At 37.4% G+C, this 22,645-nt stretch overlaps 1 protein-coding gene across 1 annotated transcript in view; it reads left to right on the top strand.

Annotated features, from left to right (window-relative positions):
- Positions 1 to 22,645, top strand: part of cse1l (CSE1 chromosome segregation 1-like (yeast)) — a 227,024-nt gene that overhangs the window by 77,059 nt on the left and 127,320 nt on the right. The window contains exon 3 of the mRNA XM_039734891.1: positions 13,935 to 14,077. Coding sequence (XP_039590825.1) covers positions 13,935 to 14,077 — 143 coding nt within the window. The remainder of the gene's footprint in view (positions 1 to 13,934; positions 14,078 to 22,645) is intronic.

The raw sequence follows: 22,645 nt of genomic DNA, 5'->3' as shown, positions 1-22,645 counted from the left end.
GCATACACAGATACACATACACTCAGACCCTAACCACAACAGTGCCCTATGAATGACACACACACAGTTGCCTAACTTTTAGCACTTAAAAGTAAAAGAACCACACAAATGCTTTAGGTATAACACAACTTGTCACTCTCTCAGCACATCAAGAGACATATTTACTATCGGCACGGACAACATGCGATGTTTTAAATAGACCACAGACCTAAATATTACTTTTGGTCTCCAAGAAAATATTAAAACATACAAAGACTCAGTATCCTTGACTATAGGCCATTTATTAGCCAAGAACACCTTCTTCTCGCATTGCCCCTAACTTTCGAGCTGCGCCCTCGCTCTCAGCCTTAAAACCCTGCAGCGTAGAGCTAAATGGCAAAAATCTCTAGCTGCTTCAGGTGCTCTTAGAAATCTACCTTATTACTTCAATCACTCTAGATATTAAGACAAAGCATAGAAAGATGAAAACAAGTTACTTTTATTTAAAAACAAATAATAAGTAATAGAAAATAAGTTCGATAGTAAAGTCTGGATAAAATAGTCTTTAAAAAGCTTACTGAAAGGAATCAGTGATGTCAAGGATGAAAGTCCCAGGCGGCGGTTGATTTAGCAAACGATGTTCATGAGAATGCTGTTAACTGACGATCGGATGAAAACTGGTTACACGTGTCTTTGTTGTATTCTTGGACGTGGCTCTTCCGTCGTCACTGTTTCTCTTCTTCTGCTTCCGACGTTGCTTAAAAATGAGGCATATTTATTATAAAGTTCCATGCCGTGGTTTCACAGCACATGAATGTTCCATGCACCTGATTGGCTGGCTGTCAATATGATGGATGAATTTTGCTCCCCAGGTAATAAAGTTCTTTGAGATTGCATCAGTTCTTCCTTTCTCAGGCTGTAAATCCCCTTGATGTCCCAGATGCAAAACATCGTCTATAGAGTATTTTGTTTTGTGCATTCTCTTCGATCTCTTGCCAGATGTTAATGCCATTTTTGACATTGTTGGTGCTTCACTACTCGAGCAAGTGCAGGGAATCTCAGTCAAAATGTTCCTTCTGGCCAAAAGAGTTGAACTAAAATGGAGCAGCGAGTTCACAGTCTACAGTTGATTACCGCCCTCAACACCAACTGTTGACAAAAGTCGACATCCACCCTGAAAGAGTTAATCTCCTTTAGATTGCCTCTTCTGCAAAGGATATAATCTACATGTGTGCATCTTCCTCCACTCTTATTACCGCCACCCTATGTTCCTTCCTCCTCTTAAAGTAATGTGTATTCACCACAGCCATGCACATCCTTTTTGCAAAATCCACTATCATTTGACCTTCTTCATTCCTCTCCTTGACACCATACCTACCCATCACCTCCTCATCTCCTCTGTTCCCTTCACCAACACGTCCATTGAAATCTGTTCCAAATAACCACTTTCTGTCCCTTGGGTACACTGTTCATCACTTCATCCAACTCGCTCCAGAAATCTTCTTTCTCATCCATCTAACACCCAACTTGTGAGGCATATGCACTAACAACATCATCATCATCACCTCTAGTTTCCAGCTTCATAATCATTACTCTGTCTGACACTCTTTTCCATTTAGAATAATCCCTACCCTATTTCTCCTCCCATCCACACCATGATAGAACAATTTGAATCTACCTCTGATCCACCTGGCCTTAATCCCCTTCCATTTAGTCTCATGAAACGCACAATATATCAACCTTCCATCTCTCTATCATATCGGCTAACTCTCTTCCGTTATCATTCATACTGCCAACATTCAAAGTTCCTACCCTCAGTTCCACTATCTTTTACCTTCCTCCACTCCTCCTGCCTCCGGACATGTCTCCCCCCTCTTTTTCTTCAGAAATGTGTATATTCGTCTGCATATTGATCTGGCAAAATTTTTAACCCAGATGCCCTTCCTGGCGTAACCCTCCCTGTTTATCTGGGCTTGGAACCAGCACAAAGGAACACACTGGTTTGTGCATCTTCTATCACTGGGTTGCCAGTCCAATCTACTTAATTCTGTACAGAAAAAAATATTACTGTTTGTGTGAAATTTACCCTTAACAGGTTGCCAACTGTATACCGGTGGTGTTCAGCTTATTTCAAAAATAAGTCTCGATCATTGTACTAATTCCCTTCATAATTTTAAACATTTCAATCATATCTCTGCTTTTTGGTTAAACTGAAAAGGCCCAACTCTTTTAATCTTTTATCATAATTATCTGCAGTCCTGGAGTACCAGTTGTTTTTCCAGACTCTTTCCAGCACTGCTGTGTCCTTTTAATAATTTATATAGTGCCTTTCCTATGCTCAAGGCTCTTCAGAGTCTCAAAGAACAGGTACATGTAACACTGGATACGAGTGTTTCCTGAATAGAGTATTAACAGATACACAAAGCATTAAATAGAATAAAATACAATAAACCAGAGTAAATACTAAATTCTATACTAAAAGAAAAGCCTAGCAGATAACATTCTGTGATATAGTATACATAAATTATACTGAATATCTAGACAGAGAGGAGGACTGAAACTGGAGCAGAATGTCAGGTTAAGTTAAACGCCTTCCTGAACAGATGAGTTTTAAGTTATTTTTTTATTTGTTTGTTTATTTTTTTTAAAACAGTGGAGTTCACGGATTAATTTCAGGAGGTCATTCCAAAGTCTGAGTGCTATACAGCTAAAGGCCCTGCTATCCATTTGTTGCCCTGAGACCAAAACTGCACATAGTACTCCAGATGAGGCCTCACCAGCGCATTTATAAAGTTTGAGTATAATCTCCTTGGGCTTGTGCTTAACACACCATGCTATATAATCTAGCATTCTGTTATCTTTATTAATGGCTTATGAACACTGTCTGGAAGTTGATAGTGTTCAGTCCATAATGACTCCTAAATTCTACTCATAAGGCATACATTCAATTTTTTTTTTGCCTTTGAATAAGATACATTTTTAAATCTGAGTTGTATTCAGTTAGCAATGTTCAATCTAAGAGCGCTAACACACAGCGAACATTGGCATTTGTAAAGAGTTGGCTGTGGAAGCTATTGAAACACTAATATGTAGATTAAAAGCTGCATTGCTCCATTTCAACAAGTCAACCACCAATGGCTACTTGATAGAAAGTGATTGAATATTTTTTTTTTTTTCTGGTATTTTTCCTTTGCTTTCATTCTTAATTTGAAGTAAATGGTTGTGTCTGGTATGTTATATTTTTAATCTGTTGAATGTCGCTGTATTTTTCTGGCACATGGTGACAACGATCTTGCCTTCTGTAGACTGATAGTTAAGGCCAGTGATATCCACAGAATACGTATTTGGGAAGTGATGAAGCGTTGATGTTCGTTCTTGGTTCTAGAAGAGATATCCGAGTAACACATTAAAAGACTAATAAAAATCCTCAAATTCAGATGCTAGCAGTGAGACATACCTGCACATGTATAGTACTCAGTACTTGTTTGTAATCAAATTTATGACTGCATGGTTTTAAAAATGTATAAAGTGTACCAGCAAATTGACACTTGTATGTATATGATGCACAAAGACTAGTGTGGTGAAAATTAAAATTACAAAAACTAGTTTTGTTTTTATTTTCTCACATTGGTTATAGATTTTTAATTCTTTGTTTTAGTTAATGAAATGATTACCTTTTTCATTATGGATGTATTTCATTATATGTTTTGATAGGAGCAGCACTGACCTCTCTTACCTTCTGTTAATAATAATTATGCTGCAGATCCCTTCCACTGTACTCTTGCATTATCAGTAAAATACATAAAGTCCACAAATCTCTGGTACCCCCCATATTGAAACCTACTACAAAGATATTTGTCAGAATGATTTGCATTTTGCAAAGGGGGAAAAAAGCGATCTGAATTAATTCTAATAAGTAATCATTTAAAGTTTCTTGTGCAAATGCAGTGCATGTTCAATTCATTTATTCCTTATCTGTGTGTAGGTGTTGAATGGTTTAAGTTATTTGCAAGAAATGTCCATCAGCAATGTAAATATTGTGGAAGAAATTTAAGGGCGCCGATCCACGCCCAAAGGGCAGGAGAAAGTGTCGATCTGTCGTCTTTGTTATCCAAGTTTTGCAAGAGAATCCTTACAGGAGCGCAAGGACTTTATTAGCAAGTGTTATAGGAGAGGGGCACCTGCTGTGCTAGATTTTATATTTCGTTGATTAGATCACAATTCCAAGATATTCATTACATAATCAGAAAACCTTTAACGTAATTGGTTACACCCAAGTGCTAATGGCATATGACAAAACGTTAATACCTGAAACAGCAATTAACCTATTCCACTAGGCTAATTTTGACAGTCCTGTTATCTTAAGAGTACGTGACTTTTTTGTGTTAAAAAGTACACTACATGCATGGAATGCTGTCCATTTCGTTCTCAACCCTTTGTGTGGATCCGTCAAAAGGAAAGTTAGACTAAACATTACAATAGAGCAGTGACCATGCCTTAAAATGACATTTTATTCTGAAGCCTTATATACGAGGTGTGGCAGAAAAGTAATGAAACTGGCAACACTGCAATCGATCTAGCAATGCTGCACTGTTGTCCGTGATCGAGCACGTGTATCAGTACCCTCCCATAGCTCAGTGCGAGTTTCAACTCCTTCCGTTTAACTACGTGATTTTTGTGTTTTTGGTTGTGCATCACGCAAAATGGAACAGCGGAATTTGGAGCAACGTTGTGCCATTAAACGGCAAGTGTGACGTTTGAAAAGTTAAAACAGGCCTATGGGGAACAGTCTTTATCCTGAGCTCAAGTTTTTCGCTGGCACAAATCATTTTTGAAAGGCAGAAAACGCGTTGAAGATGAACACCGTTCAGGGAGGACTTCAACTTCGAAAACCAATGAAAACATCGAACGTGTGAACAATCTTGTGAGATCAGACCGTCATTTAACATTAAGAATGTTGAGTGAACAATTTAAATTTGAACAGATTTACTGTTCATCAAATTTTGTCTGAACATTTGCACATGCGAAAGGTCTGTGCCAAAATGGTGCTGAAAAACTGCCCTCTCCATAACAGAATTTTTGACTTCAAAAGGCATTCCTGTGGTTCCCCAGCCGCCTTATTCACCTGACCTCAGTCCGTGTGACTTTTTCCTAAACTGAAAAATGTAATCAAATGACGTCATTTCGGGACTTTAGAAAACATCCAAAAGAGTGTAACGGACATGCTGAAGACCATACCGGTTGAAGACTTCCAGTGCTGCTACCAACAGTGGGAACAACCTCTCCATTGGTGTGTAGCTGCCCAAGGGAACTACTTTGAAGGGGATAACATTGATGTTTGAAAAAAAAAAATAAAACTTTGGTAAATAAAAAATCAGTCTCATTACTTTTCTGCCACACCTCGTACAGTGTGTATGTATATACAGTGGTGTGAAAAAATATTTGCCCCTTCCTGATTTCTTATTCTTTTGCATGTTTGTCACACAAAATGTTTCTGATCATCAAACACATTTAACCATTAGTCAAATATAACACGGTAAACACAAAATGCAGTTTTTAAATGATGGTTTTAATATTTAGGGAGAAAAAAAAATCCAAACCTACATGGCCCTGTGTGAAAAAGTAATTGCCCCCGAACCTAATAACTGGTTGGGCCACACTTAGCAGCAATAACTGCAATCAAGCGTTTGTGATAACTTGCAATGAGTCTTTTACAGCGCTCTGGAGGAATTTTGGCCCACTCATCTTTGCAGAATTGTTGTAATTCAGCTTTATTTGAGGGTTTTCTAGCATGAACTGCCTTTTTAAGGTCATGCCATAGCATCTCAATTGGATTCAGGTCAGGACTTTGACTAGGCCACTCCAAAGTCTTCATTTTGGTTTTCTTCAGCCATTCAGAAGTGGATTTGCTGGTGTGTTTTGGGTCATTGTCCTGTTGCAGCACCCAAGATCACTTCAGCTTGAGTTGACTAACAGATGGCGGACATTCTCCTTCAGGATTTTTGGTAGACAGTAGAATTCATGGTTCCATCTATCACAGCAAGCCTTCCAGGTCCTGAAGCAGCAAACAACCCCAGACCATCACACTACCACCACCATATTTTACTGTTGGTATGATGTTCTTTTCTGAAATGCTGTGTTCCTTTTACATCAGATGTAACGGACATTTGCCTTCCAAAAGTTCAACTTTTGTCTCATCAGTCCACAAGGTATTTTCCCAAAAGTCTTGGCAATCATTGAGATGTTTCTTAGCAAAATTGAGACGAGCCCTAATGTTATTTTTGCTTAACAGTGGTTTGCCTTGGAAATCTGCCATGCAGGCCGTTTTTGCCCAGTCTCTTTCTTATGGTGGAGTCGTGAACACTGACCTTAATTGAGGCAAGTGAGGCCTGCAGTTCTTTAGACTTGTCCTGGGGTCTTTTAGGGAACCCTTCGGGAGAATTTTTCCCCGCATTGGGATAAATTTTTAATATTACTTTAAAATGCCTTTAAGGAAGCTTAACTTAATTTAAAAGGGAATTTACTAGGGTTTCCAAAGTCTAATTTGGTTTTCTCCATTAAAATTTTGGTTTTTGGTCTTCCTGTTCAGCCCTAAACCTCGCCTGATTTGGGAAAAAGGGAAAAAGCCGGATTTTTAGGATAAATTAGGGTTCCCATCCAAAAACCGGTAAGAATTAAACAACCCTCAACCCAAAAAAAACCCTTTTTGTGAATTTTTTTTTTAAAATTTTTTTTAAAAATTCACTCTTCTCCAAAATTTTTTTGTTTATAACAAGGATTTAAAAATCTTCCATAATTAATTTTAGAAAAAAAAGCCTAGTCATTTTACCTAATTTTCCCAAAAGGGGGCGTTTTCCTGTTCCCCTTAATTTTTGGGGGAAACTTAAAAAGGAAGTGAGTTTCTTCCTTTTGGTTTTAAATATATAGTCTCTTAAAATGCCTTTTTCTTAACTCAAACCTATGTCATAGTGAATATTAAAATAACACCTTCAGCCTTTAACCACAAACTCAAGAAAATGTGAGACTCAAGCTCAGACCCAGCAAATAATAATAACGCTGGGCTCCTGTTAACAGTGCACCTGTATTACATGCTAGGTGCACATCGAACCAGTGTTCAAATTCAACTCCTACAATATCCTACTTCCATCAGCTGAGGCTTACTTAAAACTCCTGTCAATTTTGGTTACATCACCTCAAATTCTCTGTAGGTTGTACTTTTACATGCACAACATCTCCAAATATCTCCCAAATGCAAACTAATCTCTGCTGTTTTTGAAAGTGTTTCAAATTAAAAATAAACTAATCAACACTGCAAAATGTAATTTATGTAAAGGAGAAGTTTATTGGGGAAGTGCTGATTCTGTAAATGTTAACTAGAAATCTAAAGATAATTGAACTACTCTATTCTAGAACAGCACTGTTAATTTTTTTGACTGGTTAGCTTGGAGTTATTTTTAATAAATGGTAATGAGGAGGAAATAAAGAAAATCAACGTAACCTTTAGTATATTCAGTTATTTCATTTGCAATACATGTGAAGACTCCTTTTGTTTGTGTGTGTGTGTCTTTCACCCCCGATTGTAGCAAAACTAATGGGGAATTATTCTCTCTATTATCAAAAGAAATCCTGGAAAGGCGATGATACGTGATCTTCTCGGAAGTTCTCGGTAGACATTTAAAAGACCTGTGAGACAAAAGAGACTTGCCACGGAGCGTCTCGTGAAGAACATAAACATGAGACTTGGTGCCAAGAGTTTGTCCCAGGGCCATCTCACGGGGACATGGAGCATGAGATTCTTGAAAGACACACCCTACTTAGAAAAGATATCGTATAAGAGCACATCCATAAAAAACAGTCGGTCGCAGTAAAAGCACATAGTGCACACAGATCATGTGCTCTCAACACAAATAAAGTGTATAAGGACAATACAGAGAATAGAGACCCAAAGGCATCTCAAAAGGTGATTAATCATCAGAACCAGGTGTAATTGAAAAAGAGCAGGACAAATGAGGTCAGAAATAAAAGGCAAAGAGTAGACAACAAAGTCATTTCGCATTTGCATCATTCAATGCACAAAACGTGGATTTACACAATAATAGACCATACGCTATGAGAATCTGTTGTCCCAGAGCAGATAAAGCAACGACAAGTTGAATTTCGAAGAATACACAATTCAGTCAGGTGTATATTTATGATCATGGAGAAGCGATGAAAATTTTAACAGGCAAAAAGAAAGGTAATGTGTATATATTCCGAGAATATCATTACACATCAAAGGAGATCGTGATATGCCATTCGTATTAAAATGTTTACAGTTTACCGTGATGAGTAGCTTTTGCTATGACCATCAATAAATCACAGGGACAAACATTAGAAAAAGTCTGATTATTAGAGAAACAGAAACAGTATTCACTCACGGGCAGTTATACGTTGGAGTCACAATGTGTCTCCAAAAAATTTTGTTTTTAATGAAGCTTTTAAGTAAAAGTGCAAATAATGAAATTGAAACAATTCCAAAGGATAAAAAAAATTATAAATTTTATATCCAATTAATATATATATATATATATATATATATATATATATGTGTGTGTATAAAATATACTTTTGCATACATATTTGCACATTTAGCATCCTAAGATTTATATTTGATATCACTTTCATGATAAAATTCATCAAATTGTGTATTTTACAGATAAATTAACTTCATTTAAATAATAATGAATACAGTAATCCCTCGCTATATCGCGCTTTGACTTTCGCGGTTTCACTCTATCACGGATTTTATATGAAAGCATAACTAAATATATAACTCGGATTTTTCGCTGCTTCGCGGGTTCTGCGGACAATGTGTCTTTTTACTTCCTGTACATGCTTCCTCAGTTGGTTTGCCCAGTTGATTTCATACAAGGGGCGCTATTGGCGGATGACTGAGAAGCTAACCAATCAGAGCACGCAGTTAAGTTCCTGCTTGCTGAATGCAGTGTTAACCAGGAAGTCTCGTCTTGCTCATTCAGCATCAACGTGTTTCGCTGTGTAAAGAGTTGTGCTCTTTTGTGTTTATCTTTGTGCATAGTCAAGCCCTTCATTATGGCTCCAAAATGATCTGCTACTGCTTCAGGGGCCGTGCCCAAGCACAAACGGAAGATGTTAACGGTTGCCGAAAAGGTAAACGTTTTGGATTTGTTGAAGGCTACGATTCTTTTTATTTAAAAAGTAGGAAAGGAATATAAGATCTACGGCCGCAGTGTCCTTTTAACCAGGGTGCAAAACAAGTTGTAAGTGGATGTAATAAGGCAGTAGTCTGGATGGAATCTGCTTTATGGATTTGGATTGAAGACTACCAGAAGAACAACGGCGGCAGTGCTACACAATCGCCTGAAGTGGCCCCTTTAAGGGCTGTAACGCTCTCCTTTCTTGTGCAGTAAAATAAAACTCATTATCATCGGACAAGTCATCGTGTCATTGTTGGTGAGTAACCATAATTTTCTACTTACAGTACTTAGTACATGTACGTACGTTTAGTGTCACTGTACACACACACATTTACTCTATGCTATTTTTGTTGCATTGTACGTATTTATTGCTGGTGGCATGTCTATCGTAATGGCTGTAACGTGATATCGGAGACACTCAATATCTTTAAAATAATATTTAGGTTTTAATGTATATAAACAGTGTGTTTATATACATGATTTCAATGAATCTTACCTAATATCTAAGAGAATACAAAGGGATTATGCTGTATAACTCTGCGGGGAATATTTATAAACAGTGTGGGAGAGTTTATAAGGGCTTTAAATATATAAAAATAACCATAGAAACATATGGTTTCTACTTCGCGGATTTTCACCTATCGCGGGGGGGTCTGGAACGCAACCCCCGTGATCGAGGAGGGATTACTGTACTGTCAATTACACATGTGGGGGCCTGGGACTCTCTTTAGGGTAGAAGGAAAAATGGATGGGGCAAAATACTGTCAAATTCTTGAGGAAAACCTGCTACTCTCTGTCAGAAAGTTGAAGATGGGCAGAATGTTCACCTTTCAACACAGCAACGACCCGCAAAATTGACTACGCAGTGGCTGAAGGAGAAAAAAGTGGATGTCTTTGTGTGGCCCAGTCAGAGCCCAGACCTAATCCTCATTGAAAATCTGTGGAAAGATTTGAAGATAGCAGTCCACCAACACTCGCTATCCAATTTGACCACACTTGAACAGTTCTGTAAAGAAATAATGCTCAATCTAGATGTGCAAAGCTGATAGACAAGTGTCCCAATAGACCAACGCTGTCATTAAAGCAAAAGGTGGTTCAACAAAATATTGACATTGGGGAGTGATCCTTTATTAATCTCAGTATGTCTTGATTTCGTATAATTTTTCTGAACTGTAGCTGTGATATCTTTCACTTGAATGTTATAGGTTGCATTGAATAAGTAAATCTGGGAAGAAATTTTTTTGTGTGTGTTTTCATTTAAGGCTGTAAAGCAAAAAAAGGGAATATTTCGAAAGGAGTGATTCTTTTCTATACCCACTGTATATAGATGTATATAAAGAGAGATAATATTGAATATCGCAGTTTTGATCTAAATAATTGCAACGTCAATGTAAGTCCATATTGCCCAGCCCTAATGAATAGGCATGATTATTAAATGCAAGACCGTAATGAAGAAAGATTAGGAGTGTGCTGTCAAAGCCACACAAATGCAGTAGGTGAAGGTAAAGCTATGGGCTGAAATAAATAGGAGGATAATATTGTGGAGACTAGTCTTTCATAGGACATGATTCTTATTAGTTGCAAATAATGCAGTGAGTGACTCTATAAAATGTAGCTTGTTCAAATTTCAGTCAACATGTTTCGAAAAACCGTTTTCATCAGGGCTTCTATTAAAAAGAATATTCAGTTCTTTATTGTCATGTGTACAAGTACCATGTACAATGAAATGCTTCCTTGCATGTTCCCCCGCAGACAGTGAACATAGACAAAAAAAAAACACACACAATAAATAAATGAATATAAATAAGTAAATAAAACCAGAATCCTATGAATAAAGAGACAGTGGCAGAAGTATATGTGCAGCTTATTGGTGGGGGTGACACTAGGTTACTGATTGTTCATGAGTCTGATTGCAGTTGGGTAGAAACTGTTCCTGAATCTGGAGGTGCATGTCCGAATCATTTCATTTTCCTGAGATAGGTCTATTCATGAGAGCCACACTACACACTATGTACTAAGTAATTGAAAATACTGATATGGCTCCAGGAGAATGAGTAATCCAAAGGTGTTATGCATCATATATATTATTACATGTTATAGAATAACATGGGTGAATATTGGGCACTTGCCTGAGTGAGTGCTAATCCAGAAATAATTTTAAGTCATGGTGTGAAAGTACTGATTGTTCAATCAAAACTTGCTTACCTTTTCAAAATAAACTGCAGGATTTTTTTTTTTTTTTTTGGTCCTATCTTCATAATCCTACAAGAAAATATACAAAAAATAAACTATTTTGTCACATATACAATTAATCACCAGAAATACTGGTTAGAAATACGTATCAAGTTAGTATAAATTCATCCAAACTTATTGATATATTGGGTCTAGGAAGAAGGGAAAACCCCTCAGCACAGTAATGAAAATAGAGGAAACTGACATTGACTTATCAAAGGAAGGCAATGTCAAGTCCTCATTTAAACCAGATGGGTATAATGTAGATAATTTAGAAATCGAAAATGCTTCCCCATGCAATAATTGTTTATTAAAATCAACACTAAATGTGCCAGTGTTTTAATGATACAACTTGTGTAATTACTGTAAGAAGAATACATAAGAGCAAAAACAGTATTTGGTGTAATTTTAGGTGACGATCAAAGATCTCTGCTTTGTAAAGCACATTTAGAACCGAATTTAGTACGTTTTTTGTAGAATAACCTCTAGTACACTGCTGTCAAACTCAAGGACCATAAGCCAGATTTGGACCCGGGACCTTTTTTAATGCAGCCTGTGTCATGAATATTCATAACATTATAGTACATAGGACCGTCGATGTGCAGAATATTGCTGGTGTAAATGCATGTACTTTGCCGGTGTCTGTAATACAACTCTCTCTTGACTTTGTGCTGATCAGGACGCTCTTTACAGGTGGTCTTCCAAATCCCAAGGTGTAATGTAGTATGTTTCATGGAAGTGAGCTTTAGCTGAATGTCATCTTTTTTTTCTCTTGGTACAAGTTTGTAGTTTTGTTTTTGTTTTACTACAGTGTTCTTTTTAGCCAGTGTCCTTTATCTTCTCTTCCACCCTTATTTCGTGTCATTCTCCGGATGCACATTTTGGATACATAAAGTAGATTTTTTTCCTTCTGTTTAATCCTTTTGTTGTGTTTTTTTTGTTTTTTTTTTTTGGCACAGTGCCTGTATGAGTAGTTTTAGGATTGCCTATGTGCCCTATTATAATTCCTCAAAATACTCGAAGGCTGGAGTTCTGTCTGATCATTGAACGTGTCAGCATTTACAACCTTAGCATCTTTTTGAATTGCATATATAACTATGCCTGTACAGTATTATTTAATCTTAATGTGGACAATTTGTGGAAATTATACAAGACCTCATATCATTAAATGCAGCTGCCCTGTCTGTACTTTTTAAACATTACTTGCACTGTAAAATTAGCATTCTGTTTGTTACATGGCTCTGCCATCAATCAATTCACCTACCCATTATAGGGTTAAATTTATACATAGCATTTGTATTTACACGTTTTGCAAATATACTCAAATGCAAATATAGTTAGTAAAACTAAATAATAATAATAATAATAATGTTGCAAACCGGGATCCTGAGGAGTTTCGTTGTGTAGTGGGTGCAGCAACGCACTGTACCAGTGCATGCTCCCCGACTTGACTTGAATACAGGGCTTAAACTTTAATGTGTGACAGAGATAGGGATCCTGCCCTGTGTAAGTGGTTCAGGGCTTATCTTAAAGAAATTTCAGCATAGAATTAATAAATATTACAAATTACCTGATTTATCTTAGCATGTGCATATTCTAAATTTATTCAGACATTCTGCCCAGTAAATGGTTATGGTTATGAAAAATAAAGTATTTGTTTTATCTTTATATTATAGTTGGAATACATTTCCAAGATTTCCCCCTTGTGAAGTTTGTGTCACAGTTTTTTATATTTGCGTTCACTATAGAATAAATTTAGTCTTGGCAGTTTTAGATTATAGGACTTTTAAACCTTGCAGCACTTTTTTCTCTAATTTCAGAATGGGGGTTATCTCCTTAGTCACTGTAGCTGCTGGTCAGAAGAATGTGAAATTATGATATTTGCTATTTCAGTTACAATTTTTTACTTTTGTTGGTCAGTATACACTTGACCTTCTCCTTGAATATTCTCTTACAACTGAAATAACAGCATAATCTCTTGTATTTTATATGCTTATTTCACTGTTGCTCTTGAGCTTTCATGATCCCTGTGAAGTTTTCTCTTGTTTTTTTATATTTTGCAACTTTTAATTGGCATATTACTCAATGATTCCTATTTGCACTAGGTTTTCATTTTCTGTTTTGCAGCTGAATAGAGTTAAATTCACACCAATTCAGGTTTTTTTTTTGTGTGCAGGCTCAGGACAGTAACATTTTCACCAGTAAAATACAATTATACTCTTTACAAAATAGTAATAACATACTGCATTCAAATAATAATTTTAAACTAGTTTAAAAACCCAGTCATGTTAATAAACAGATCCAAAATGACTAATATAAAGGAATCCTTACGGTTAGGACAATATCTTTGAGCTATGGCCAGTTTACAGCAAGGTGGATGAAAGTGACAACACTAATTTCTAGGGAAAAGGACAACAGGTTTCCAACTACTATTGGCACTTAAACTGTTGTGGGTGTTTGATTCTTTACCTTCTTGTAATGCTTTATAATGTTTGTTTTTTTTTTAAGCTGAAAAATTTCTTGAGTCTGTGGAATGCAGTCAGAATTACCCAATCTTGCTCCTGACACTGCTTGAGAAGTCCCAGGACAATGTTATAAGAGTCTGTGCTGCTGTTACTTTCAAAAACTACATTAAACGAAATTGGAGAATAGTAAGTATTCTGTTTAATTGAATTTTAACATGGAGAGACTGAGTTGTTAACTATTATTTCGTAATTTCTTTTTTGGGTATTTTGCATTTACAGTGATTTTTGAGAAAGGCTTGAAGAAATATGATTAATGCACTTGCTTTGCTCTTAATGAAAGTAATAAACCAGTTTTATAGCTTTCACAGTTGTCCCTCTGTTTAATACGTGTAATGTGTTTATTTCGTAGTGCACATTAACTCCTGTCAAATACTGGGTACAACACCCTTTTGCCTCCAGAAGCGTTTATTCTTCTTAACTTAATTTCTGCAGTATGCTGAAAACATTCTATAGACATTTTGGCCACTTGCAGGTGTACGTGATTGCTATGAACCTCCTGATGAATATCTAAATAGTGACATAAGGTTAATAAAAAAAAATATAAAGACACATTTAATGCTTTTCTGTCACTCTTCATTATGACTGTTTATTGCCAGGGTTTGGATCATCATGAGACAATAGTGAGACACTAAGTAAAACTTGTTTGTAATAATTAACTCTATCATTTGGAAAAGTTCAGAATTGCCAAACATTTAAATTTGTGATAACAGTATAATGAATGTCTTCAATGTTTTTAAAAAAATCCCTTCAATTGTTATCAACAGTTTAGAATTGCATTAGCACACTACTGATGTCTTTATAATGAAGATCTTTGAAAATGCTAATTTGTAAACATTTTCTAGGTTTAGACCGCATCTGGTGACAGTGACTGTTTTGGCAGGTGTAGAAGAAAATTGTTTCTGATGTAACTGATGTGGCCTGTACAGACAGATATCCATTATTGACAAGGTTGTACAAAATGTATTTGTTTGCTTTATTGTTCCAGAATATATACAGTTCGGTCCATAAATATTTGGATAGAAAGCTTTTTTCTAATTTTGGTTCTGTACATTACCACAATGAATTTTAAATGAAACAACTCGGATGCAGTTGAAGTGCAGACTTTCAGCTTTAATTCAGTTGGGTGAACAAAACGATTGCATAAAAATGTGAGGCAACTAAAGCATTTCATAACACAATCCCTTCATTTCAGGGGCTCAAAAGTTATTGAATAATTGACTCAAAGGCTATTTCATGGGCAGATGTGGGCAAGTCTGTCGTTATGTCATTATCAATTAAGCAGATAAAAGGCCTGGAGTTGATTTGAGGTGTGGTTCTTGCATGTGGAAGATTTTGCTGTGAACAGACAACATGCGGTCAAAGGAGCTCTCCATGCAGGTGAAAGAAGCCACCCTTAAGCTCGAAAACAGAAAAAACTCATCCAAGAAATTGCTACAATATAACGAGTGGCAAAAATCAACAGTTTGGTACATCCTGAGAAAAAAGGCAAGCACTGGTGAACTTGGTAACGCAAAAAGACCTGGACATCCACGGAAGACAACAGTGGTGGATGATCGCAGAATCATTTCCCTGGTGAAGAGAAACCCCCTTCACAACAGCCAATCAAGTGAACAACACTCTCCAGGGGGTAGACGTATCGATATCCAAGTCTACCATAAAGAGAAGACCGCATGAAAGTAAATACAGAGGGTGCACTGCAAGGTCCAAGCCACTCATAAGCCTCAAGAATAGAAAGACTAGATTGGACTTTGCTAAAGAACATCTAAGAAAGCCAGCACAGTTCTGGAAAAACATTCTTTGGACAGATGAAACCAAGATCAACCTCTACCAGATTAATAGTAAGAAAAAAGTATGGAGAAGGCATGGAACAGCTCATTATCCAAAGGATATCACATAATCTGTAAAACACGGTGGACGCAGTGTGATGAATTGGGCGTGCATGGCTGCCAGTGGCACTAGGACACTAGTGTTTGTTGATGATGTGACACAGGACAGAAGCAGACAAATGAATTCTGAGATGTTCAAAGACATACTGTCTGCTCAAATCAAGCTAAATGCAGTCAAATTGATTGGGTGGCGTTTCATGATACAGATGGACAATGACCCAAAACATACAACCAAAGCAACCCAGGAGTTAAAGCAAAGAAGTGGAAAATTCTTGAATGGTCAAGTTAGTCGCCTGATCGTAACCCAATTGAGCATGCATTTCACTTGTTGAAAACTAAACCTCAGACTGAAAGGCCCACAGACAAATAGCAACTGAAAGCCGCTGCAGTAAAGGCCTGGCAGATCATTAAAAAGGAGGAAACCCAGCATCTGGTGATGTCCATGAGTTAGACTTCAGGCTGTCATTGCCAGCAAAGGGTTTTCAACCAAGTATAAGAAATGAACAGTTTATTTCCAGTTATTTAATTTGTCCAATTACTTTTGAGCCCCTGAAATGAAAGGATTGTGTTAATAAAATGCTTTAGTTGCCTCACATGTTTATGCAATCATTTTGTTCACCCCACTGAATTAAAGCTGAAAGTCTGCACTTCAACTGCATCTGAGTTGTTTCATTTAAAATTCATTGTGGTAATGTACAGAACCAAAATTAGAAAAGTTGTCTGTCCAGTTATTTATGGACCTAAACTGTATGGGCCCCCCAATGGGGATGCAAGTGAGTCTGGGCACCCTTGGATAATTATAGAGGAGAGGACAAATGTAATGTACAGTACAAGATACTTTAATATCACACTTTTAAGCAAACATCCTTGTTTCTCAAAATTGCCATTAATGTAAAGTAGGACATCATATTATTTAATTACTTTTAACTTTGGGTATTGACTCTGCCTGTGAGAAAGGCGAGCAAGTCTTCTCAGGTTTAATGGCAGACTCTGCAGATGAGGTCTGCTAAAGGAGCTTAAAAAGAGCTGTGATGAACTGCATGACTGGTGGGATGATTAGACCAGGACATGGCAAAGTGTGTGAAGACTCATGAGGACAGAAGGGGGATGTGTCGTGTACTGACACATTAACTTAAGCAGCTGCTTAAAGGTCCTTGAAAGGACCATGTATTGTACCTTTAAGAAAGGACAGTAATCAGCTAATAGTGTTTGCCTCAGTCAGGTACCATTCATCCTCTTAGTCTTCAAAGAGGATTGCTGTCCTCCTGCATCTTCACTCTGAACTGGCTGCCTTCTTCCCTTTGACAGGTAAGAGTCTAACTGGCCTGCCACACTGTTCATTGGAATTTTTTTTTTAACTTGTGGTGTTTTAGCATTACAATACATTTGAAATAACCAGTCACTAATAGGCGGGCCACGGTCTGGGTCCCACCTACGTGTCTCCGATTGGCCAGTACTTGTTGCCTTTGTGGGTTCGAGTTGTTTGGGTTTAAGCATGAAGACTGAGATTGGTCAAGGTGAAAGCAAGAATGTCAGCCAATCACAGACAGAGTAGAACGGGCCCTCACTGTATAGAGGCACAGAAAACCTGCATTCTGTGTGAAAACAGCTGGCACTCTTTTCACCAGAGAAGATCCCCAGCACCTGGTGATATATATGAATCGCAGACTTCAAGTATTCTTTGCATGCAAGGGATATGCAACAAATTACTAAATATGATTGCTTAAATATTCGCCAGTTAGCCTACAAAAAATAAGCAATCTTAAAGCCAGCTACGATTGGTCAACGAAGAATCTAACACATTCATTTCCTGGCCAACAACTCACTAACGAGTGTTCCTTCAGAGTTGTGTGGAGTTTGGAACGTCACAAAAAAACATTCAGTGATGGAGGCATTGTCAAGGAGTGCCTCAGTGCAGTAGCTGGTACCCTTTTTGAGGTTAAACAAAAAGAGGATCTTTGTGAAAGAAATTAAACAAATACCTCTGTTTGTATCAACAGCCACAAAGAAAAGTGAGACATTAGCCAGAGATGTGCTAGAGCAGCTGCATAAACCCATGCATAAGGCTCCATACATAGGCTTAGCTGTAGATGAGTCCACTGATGTGTCTGACAGTGCTCAGCTGTTTATAGTTGTGATTGAAAGTTTGTTAATCCTTTAGAATTTTCTGTATTTCTGCATAAATATGACCTAAAACATCATCAGATTTTTACTTAAGTCCTAAAAGTAGATACAGAGAAACCAGATAAACAAATGAGACAAAAATATTATACTTGGTCATTTATTTATTGAGGAAAATGATCGACTATTACATATTTGTGAGTGGCACACCTCTTAAGACCAATAAAAGAGGAGAGGACATCTACCTGGCCATTTAGGAAATGTTAATGAAGGGATCTGGGCTAAAACAAGTGATTTCCATAACCATGGATGGAGCTCCTGCCATGGTAGGGAGGAGGAGAGGAGCTGTGGCAAAAATGAAAGAGGATAATCCCGAGCTCATCTGTTACCGTTGCATCATTCATCAGTTTTTTCTGTTCTCCAGCCTGTCAGATGAGATGGTGATGGACACCATGATGAAAAAAACTTTCTGCGTGCATTCTCTTCTCTCCAACATTACATGCTCAGGAAATTCCTCAGAGAAGTGGATGCAAATACTGACAACCTCCTGCTGCATAATAACGTGAGATGGCTCAGTAAAGGCAAGGTTTTGGAGAGCTTTTGGGCCATCAGAGAGGAAATCACAGATTTCCTAGCTGAAGAGCACAAAGGCAACACTGTTTCTTTTTTTATGAGAAGATGAGAAGAAGATGGGCATTGTCTTTTTTGGTGGATATCACCACACCTGAATTTAATTTAAAGTTACAGGGGAAGGAAAATTCTGTGTGTGACCCGATTACCGCTGTCTGCACATTCCAGTGGAAACTTGAAATATGCACCACACCGGCTCATATTTTATTTACACATTCCTGCACAACCTCGTCATTAATAACATTACAATTGCATTACAAACATATCAACTTAATATAAAAAGCAAAGCAAATCTATCTTGTTAAACAATTCTGATTCTAATTCAGGTGTTCGAGTAAGACCTGCATGGAGACTGTGCACACTTTTCTACATTGAAGGAGCAGGTCCAGGGTGAGAGGGATGCATCTACTTTTTCTGACTTTGTTGACAAGCATATTAACTTCAGCAACTGCTTCAGTGTCTTCAGTCTTGGACAGTGGCTCACCCTGTTTATGCAGAATCCAACCTTGTCGGGGGGTTCTCAAAAGAAGCCACACAACTCTTAAAGTGTTCAAATCCTGGGCTTCTTGAGATGGAACTGATTGATCTCCAAGGAGATGTGGCTCTGAAACATTGTTTTGAAGGAACTGACCCTTCCACCTAAAAGTTTAAAAATGTCCCAGAGGTAGCTTTCCCAAGCCTAAGGAAGGTGGCCATGTACATGTTGACTATTTTTGGCTCCACATTGAGTTGTGAGACAGCTTTCTCCACCATGAGCATAATAAACAAATATCACTCAAGGCTCACTGATGACAATCTTCACACATGGATAAGGATGGCACTGACATCATTCCAGCCCAGATTTAAAATCTTGGCAGTCCAAGCAAGAGCTTACTTCTCTCACAGAACAAGAGAAAGTAGACAGTGGGATATGAGAGAGAGGGGAATTCAGTTATTTAAAGATGTTCAGATTTACTGTTACTGGTTAAGCTTGTTCAGTTGTGCCCATATTAAAATCTTATTTTTTAGAGCCCGTCTTTTTGGAAATATTAAAATTCTTATAAAAGTACTTGTTTTATAATTCTAAGTCGAATGTCAAATTTACCTTGCTTTTACTTTTTTATCTTTTATTTATTATTGTATGTAGCCCTCCAGATTCCAGAGTTGCACTGAAAATAAATATTGTTGAAATGGCATTGAATTATAGCTTTTTTGTTTGATTTGAGTCATTGACTTCACACAGTGCAGATGTTGATACAATGGCAATGCTACTTCAATATATACTATATAAATGTAATGTATAACTAAATTATCTATCCATCCATTTTCCAACCGATGCTGCGGACCTGTACATGAGGAAATTTTCTCTATCTGGACCTCCTTAAATCATAATTGACTACCCCTGCTGTACAGTGTTTTTTATTTTTTCTTGGTAAACTAGGAAAGAACAAAATGTACTATAGAACAGAGAGCACATACTGTACATTACAGTGCCTGCCGTAATGTTTAAAATAGATTCATTTTACCTTAATTTACCACTATCTCCACAGTTTAAAATTACAAATCAAACTATTCAAATATGATTTAAAGTGTACATTGCAGATTTCAATGTTCAGGGTTTTTAACATACATTTCAGTCACACCATATAAAAATGAAAGCACTCGTATTAAAAAAAAAATATATATATATATGGTGTCACAGCCATTTATTATATTATTTAGGTGTGTTTCATTGCCTCATTAGTGCAGTTTGAGCATACTTAGGCTTGCTTTCTAGCCTTTTGGAATCTTATTTGCCATTGTTCAGCATGAGGACAAGAGCTGTGCCAATGAAAGTCAAGGAAGCCATAATGAGGCCGAAAAAGAAGAATAAAACCAGTAAAGATATTGGTAAAACTTAAGTATTATGCAAATCATCTGTCTGGAATCTAAGTGATGAGAATGCACTTGTGAGCTCAGTAATCAGAAAGGGATTGGTTGGCCAAGGAGAACCTCCACTGCTAAGGACAAAAGGAATCCTCACTATGGTAAAGAGAGAAAGCAAGCCCCAGATGCCTGTCGGACAGATCAGAAATAGTCTTCAGGTGACAGGTGTGTGTGTGTGTGTGTCATGAGACTACTATCTGCAGAAGACTTGATGAATAGAAATACAGAGGCCACACTGCAAGATACAGATCAATAGTTAGCCACAAAAACAGTATGGACAAATTACAGATTGCAAAAAAGTACTTAAGAGCCTGCAGAATTCTGGAGACAAAGATGAATGTGCATCAGAGTGATTGCAAGAGCAAAGTGGGGAGACAAAAAGGAACTGCCTAATATCCTAAGTATACCACCTCATCTGTTAAAAATTGTGTTTGGGGGGGTTATGGCTTGGGCATATATGGCTACCACAGAAACTATCACATTTCATTAATGATGGAACTGCTGATGTCAATTGCACAATAAATTCTAAGGTGCATACAAACATCTTAACTGCTCAAAGTTCAAATGCCTCCAAACTCGATGAATGTCATTTTACCTCTCAACAAGATAATGATTCCAAACATGCAGCTAAGGCAACACAGGAGTTTTTCAAAACTAAAATAATGAAATATTCTTGAATATTTAAGTCATTTTTCCGATTTAAATCCAAATGAGCATTCCTTCCATGTGCATAAGAGAAAACTTCATGGGACAAACCCCTGAAACATCCAGTAGCTCAAGATGGCTGCATTAGAGGCTTGGCATAGCATCACCAGAGAAAATCCCCAGCACCGGGTTATATATTTGAATTGCAGACTTCAAGTATTCGTTGCATGCAAGGGATATGCAACAAATTACTAAATATGATTGCTTAAATATATCTACCACAGTCTTGGATGCCCATGACAACCAGTTTTAAGTTATGCGCAGGCAAACAACAAACTCGGAAAGCCTGGTGAGCTACCAAATGTTTTTGGATCTTTGGTCTATGCAGTATTTTCCTAATCTAACACAATATGATACAAACAAAATGCCCAATTCTTAATGTACAATCTTCACTTTGGTATTGCATTTAAAGACAGCTATTTATATTGCTCCAATCTCCTGTAACCACCATCCAAAGCCTTGTTTATCCCTAACATGCTGATTGTGAGCGGAACACATCAAAACAATGACATATAAGACGGCAGCATGCGCTGTGTTTCATCTCATGCTTTGCACAGTTTGGGTTTTTTTTTTTTTAAACTATGTAGCAATGTGGGCACGGCACACATCATATTCTAAATGAATTTGAAGGAGAGGCTGGTTACATGGGTGACAGAAGGATGAAGGAAGGTCTGAATACAATGCAGCGGGTCATCATATTTCCTCTAGCGTGCAGTAGCATCCTGGTTGGAATAAGCTATTTTGTAATTGCGGCGTTTTATGTAACCTGAACCTAAATAGATATGTTAAGAGGCGATATCCCTCCCATAGTGATACGGTGGTAAGAAATCACATAAGAGAAAATAACTTGGCTTTCTTGAATGACGATTTACAGATGAGGAAGCCATAGCAAGACTTTTATTAAGGTGGGATTTTGATGTATACAGTCTGCCATTTTTTTCTCTGCGATGGAAGGATTTTCAGGACGGATGACGATAACTCCCATGAGTCCATCAGCTTCGAGGTGTTTGGCTGCTGTCCAAGTCTTTTATACTGTGTTCTCCACATGCAGGCCCCCGCTTAGGTAAATCATGCCATTCTAAAGAAGGCAAGGAGAGGATTCAGTTTCATGTCTAACATACAGAGATAATACATTGGCCATTTTCGTAGTTATCCCTTTCTAATGCTTGCCTAGCAATTCTAAATGAGTCTGTGTGCTAAATTTGGCCTGTACATATGAGTGGATTTATAAAATTTTTGTACAGAGTACAGTGGCATTAAACTTTACATACTGATTACATCATAGCACAAAAGACATGCAGAAATAGTTGATGCGCATGTCGTCATGGAAGTCGCCCACTCTTGACAATATACTTGCCCTCCCTTTGTCGTATTTGGTTAATGGATATGCTTGTGCATACACACACACGTGAATCAAATTGTGGAGAAACTCTAATACAAAACAAAA

Source organism: Polypterus senegalus, chromosome 14 (genome assembly GCF_016835505.1).
Source record: "Polypterus senegalus isolate Bchr_013 chromosome 14, ASM1683550v1, whole genome shotgun sequence".
NCBI classification, from domain to species: domain Eukaryota; kingdom Metazoa; phylum Chordata; class Cladistia; order Polypteriformes; family Polypteridae; genus Polypterus; species Polypterus senegalus.
This window is presented reverse-complemented; position numbering and strand designations above follow the sequence as displayed.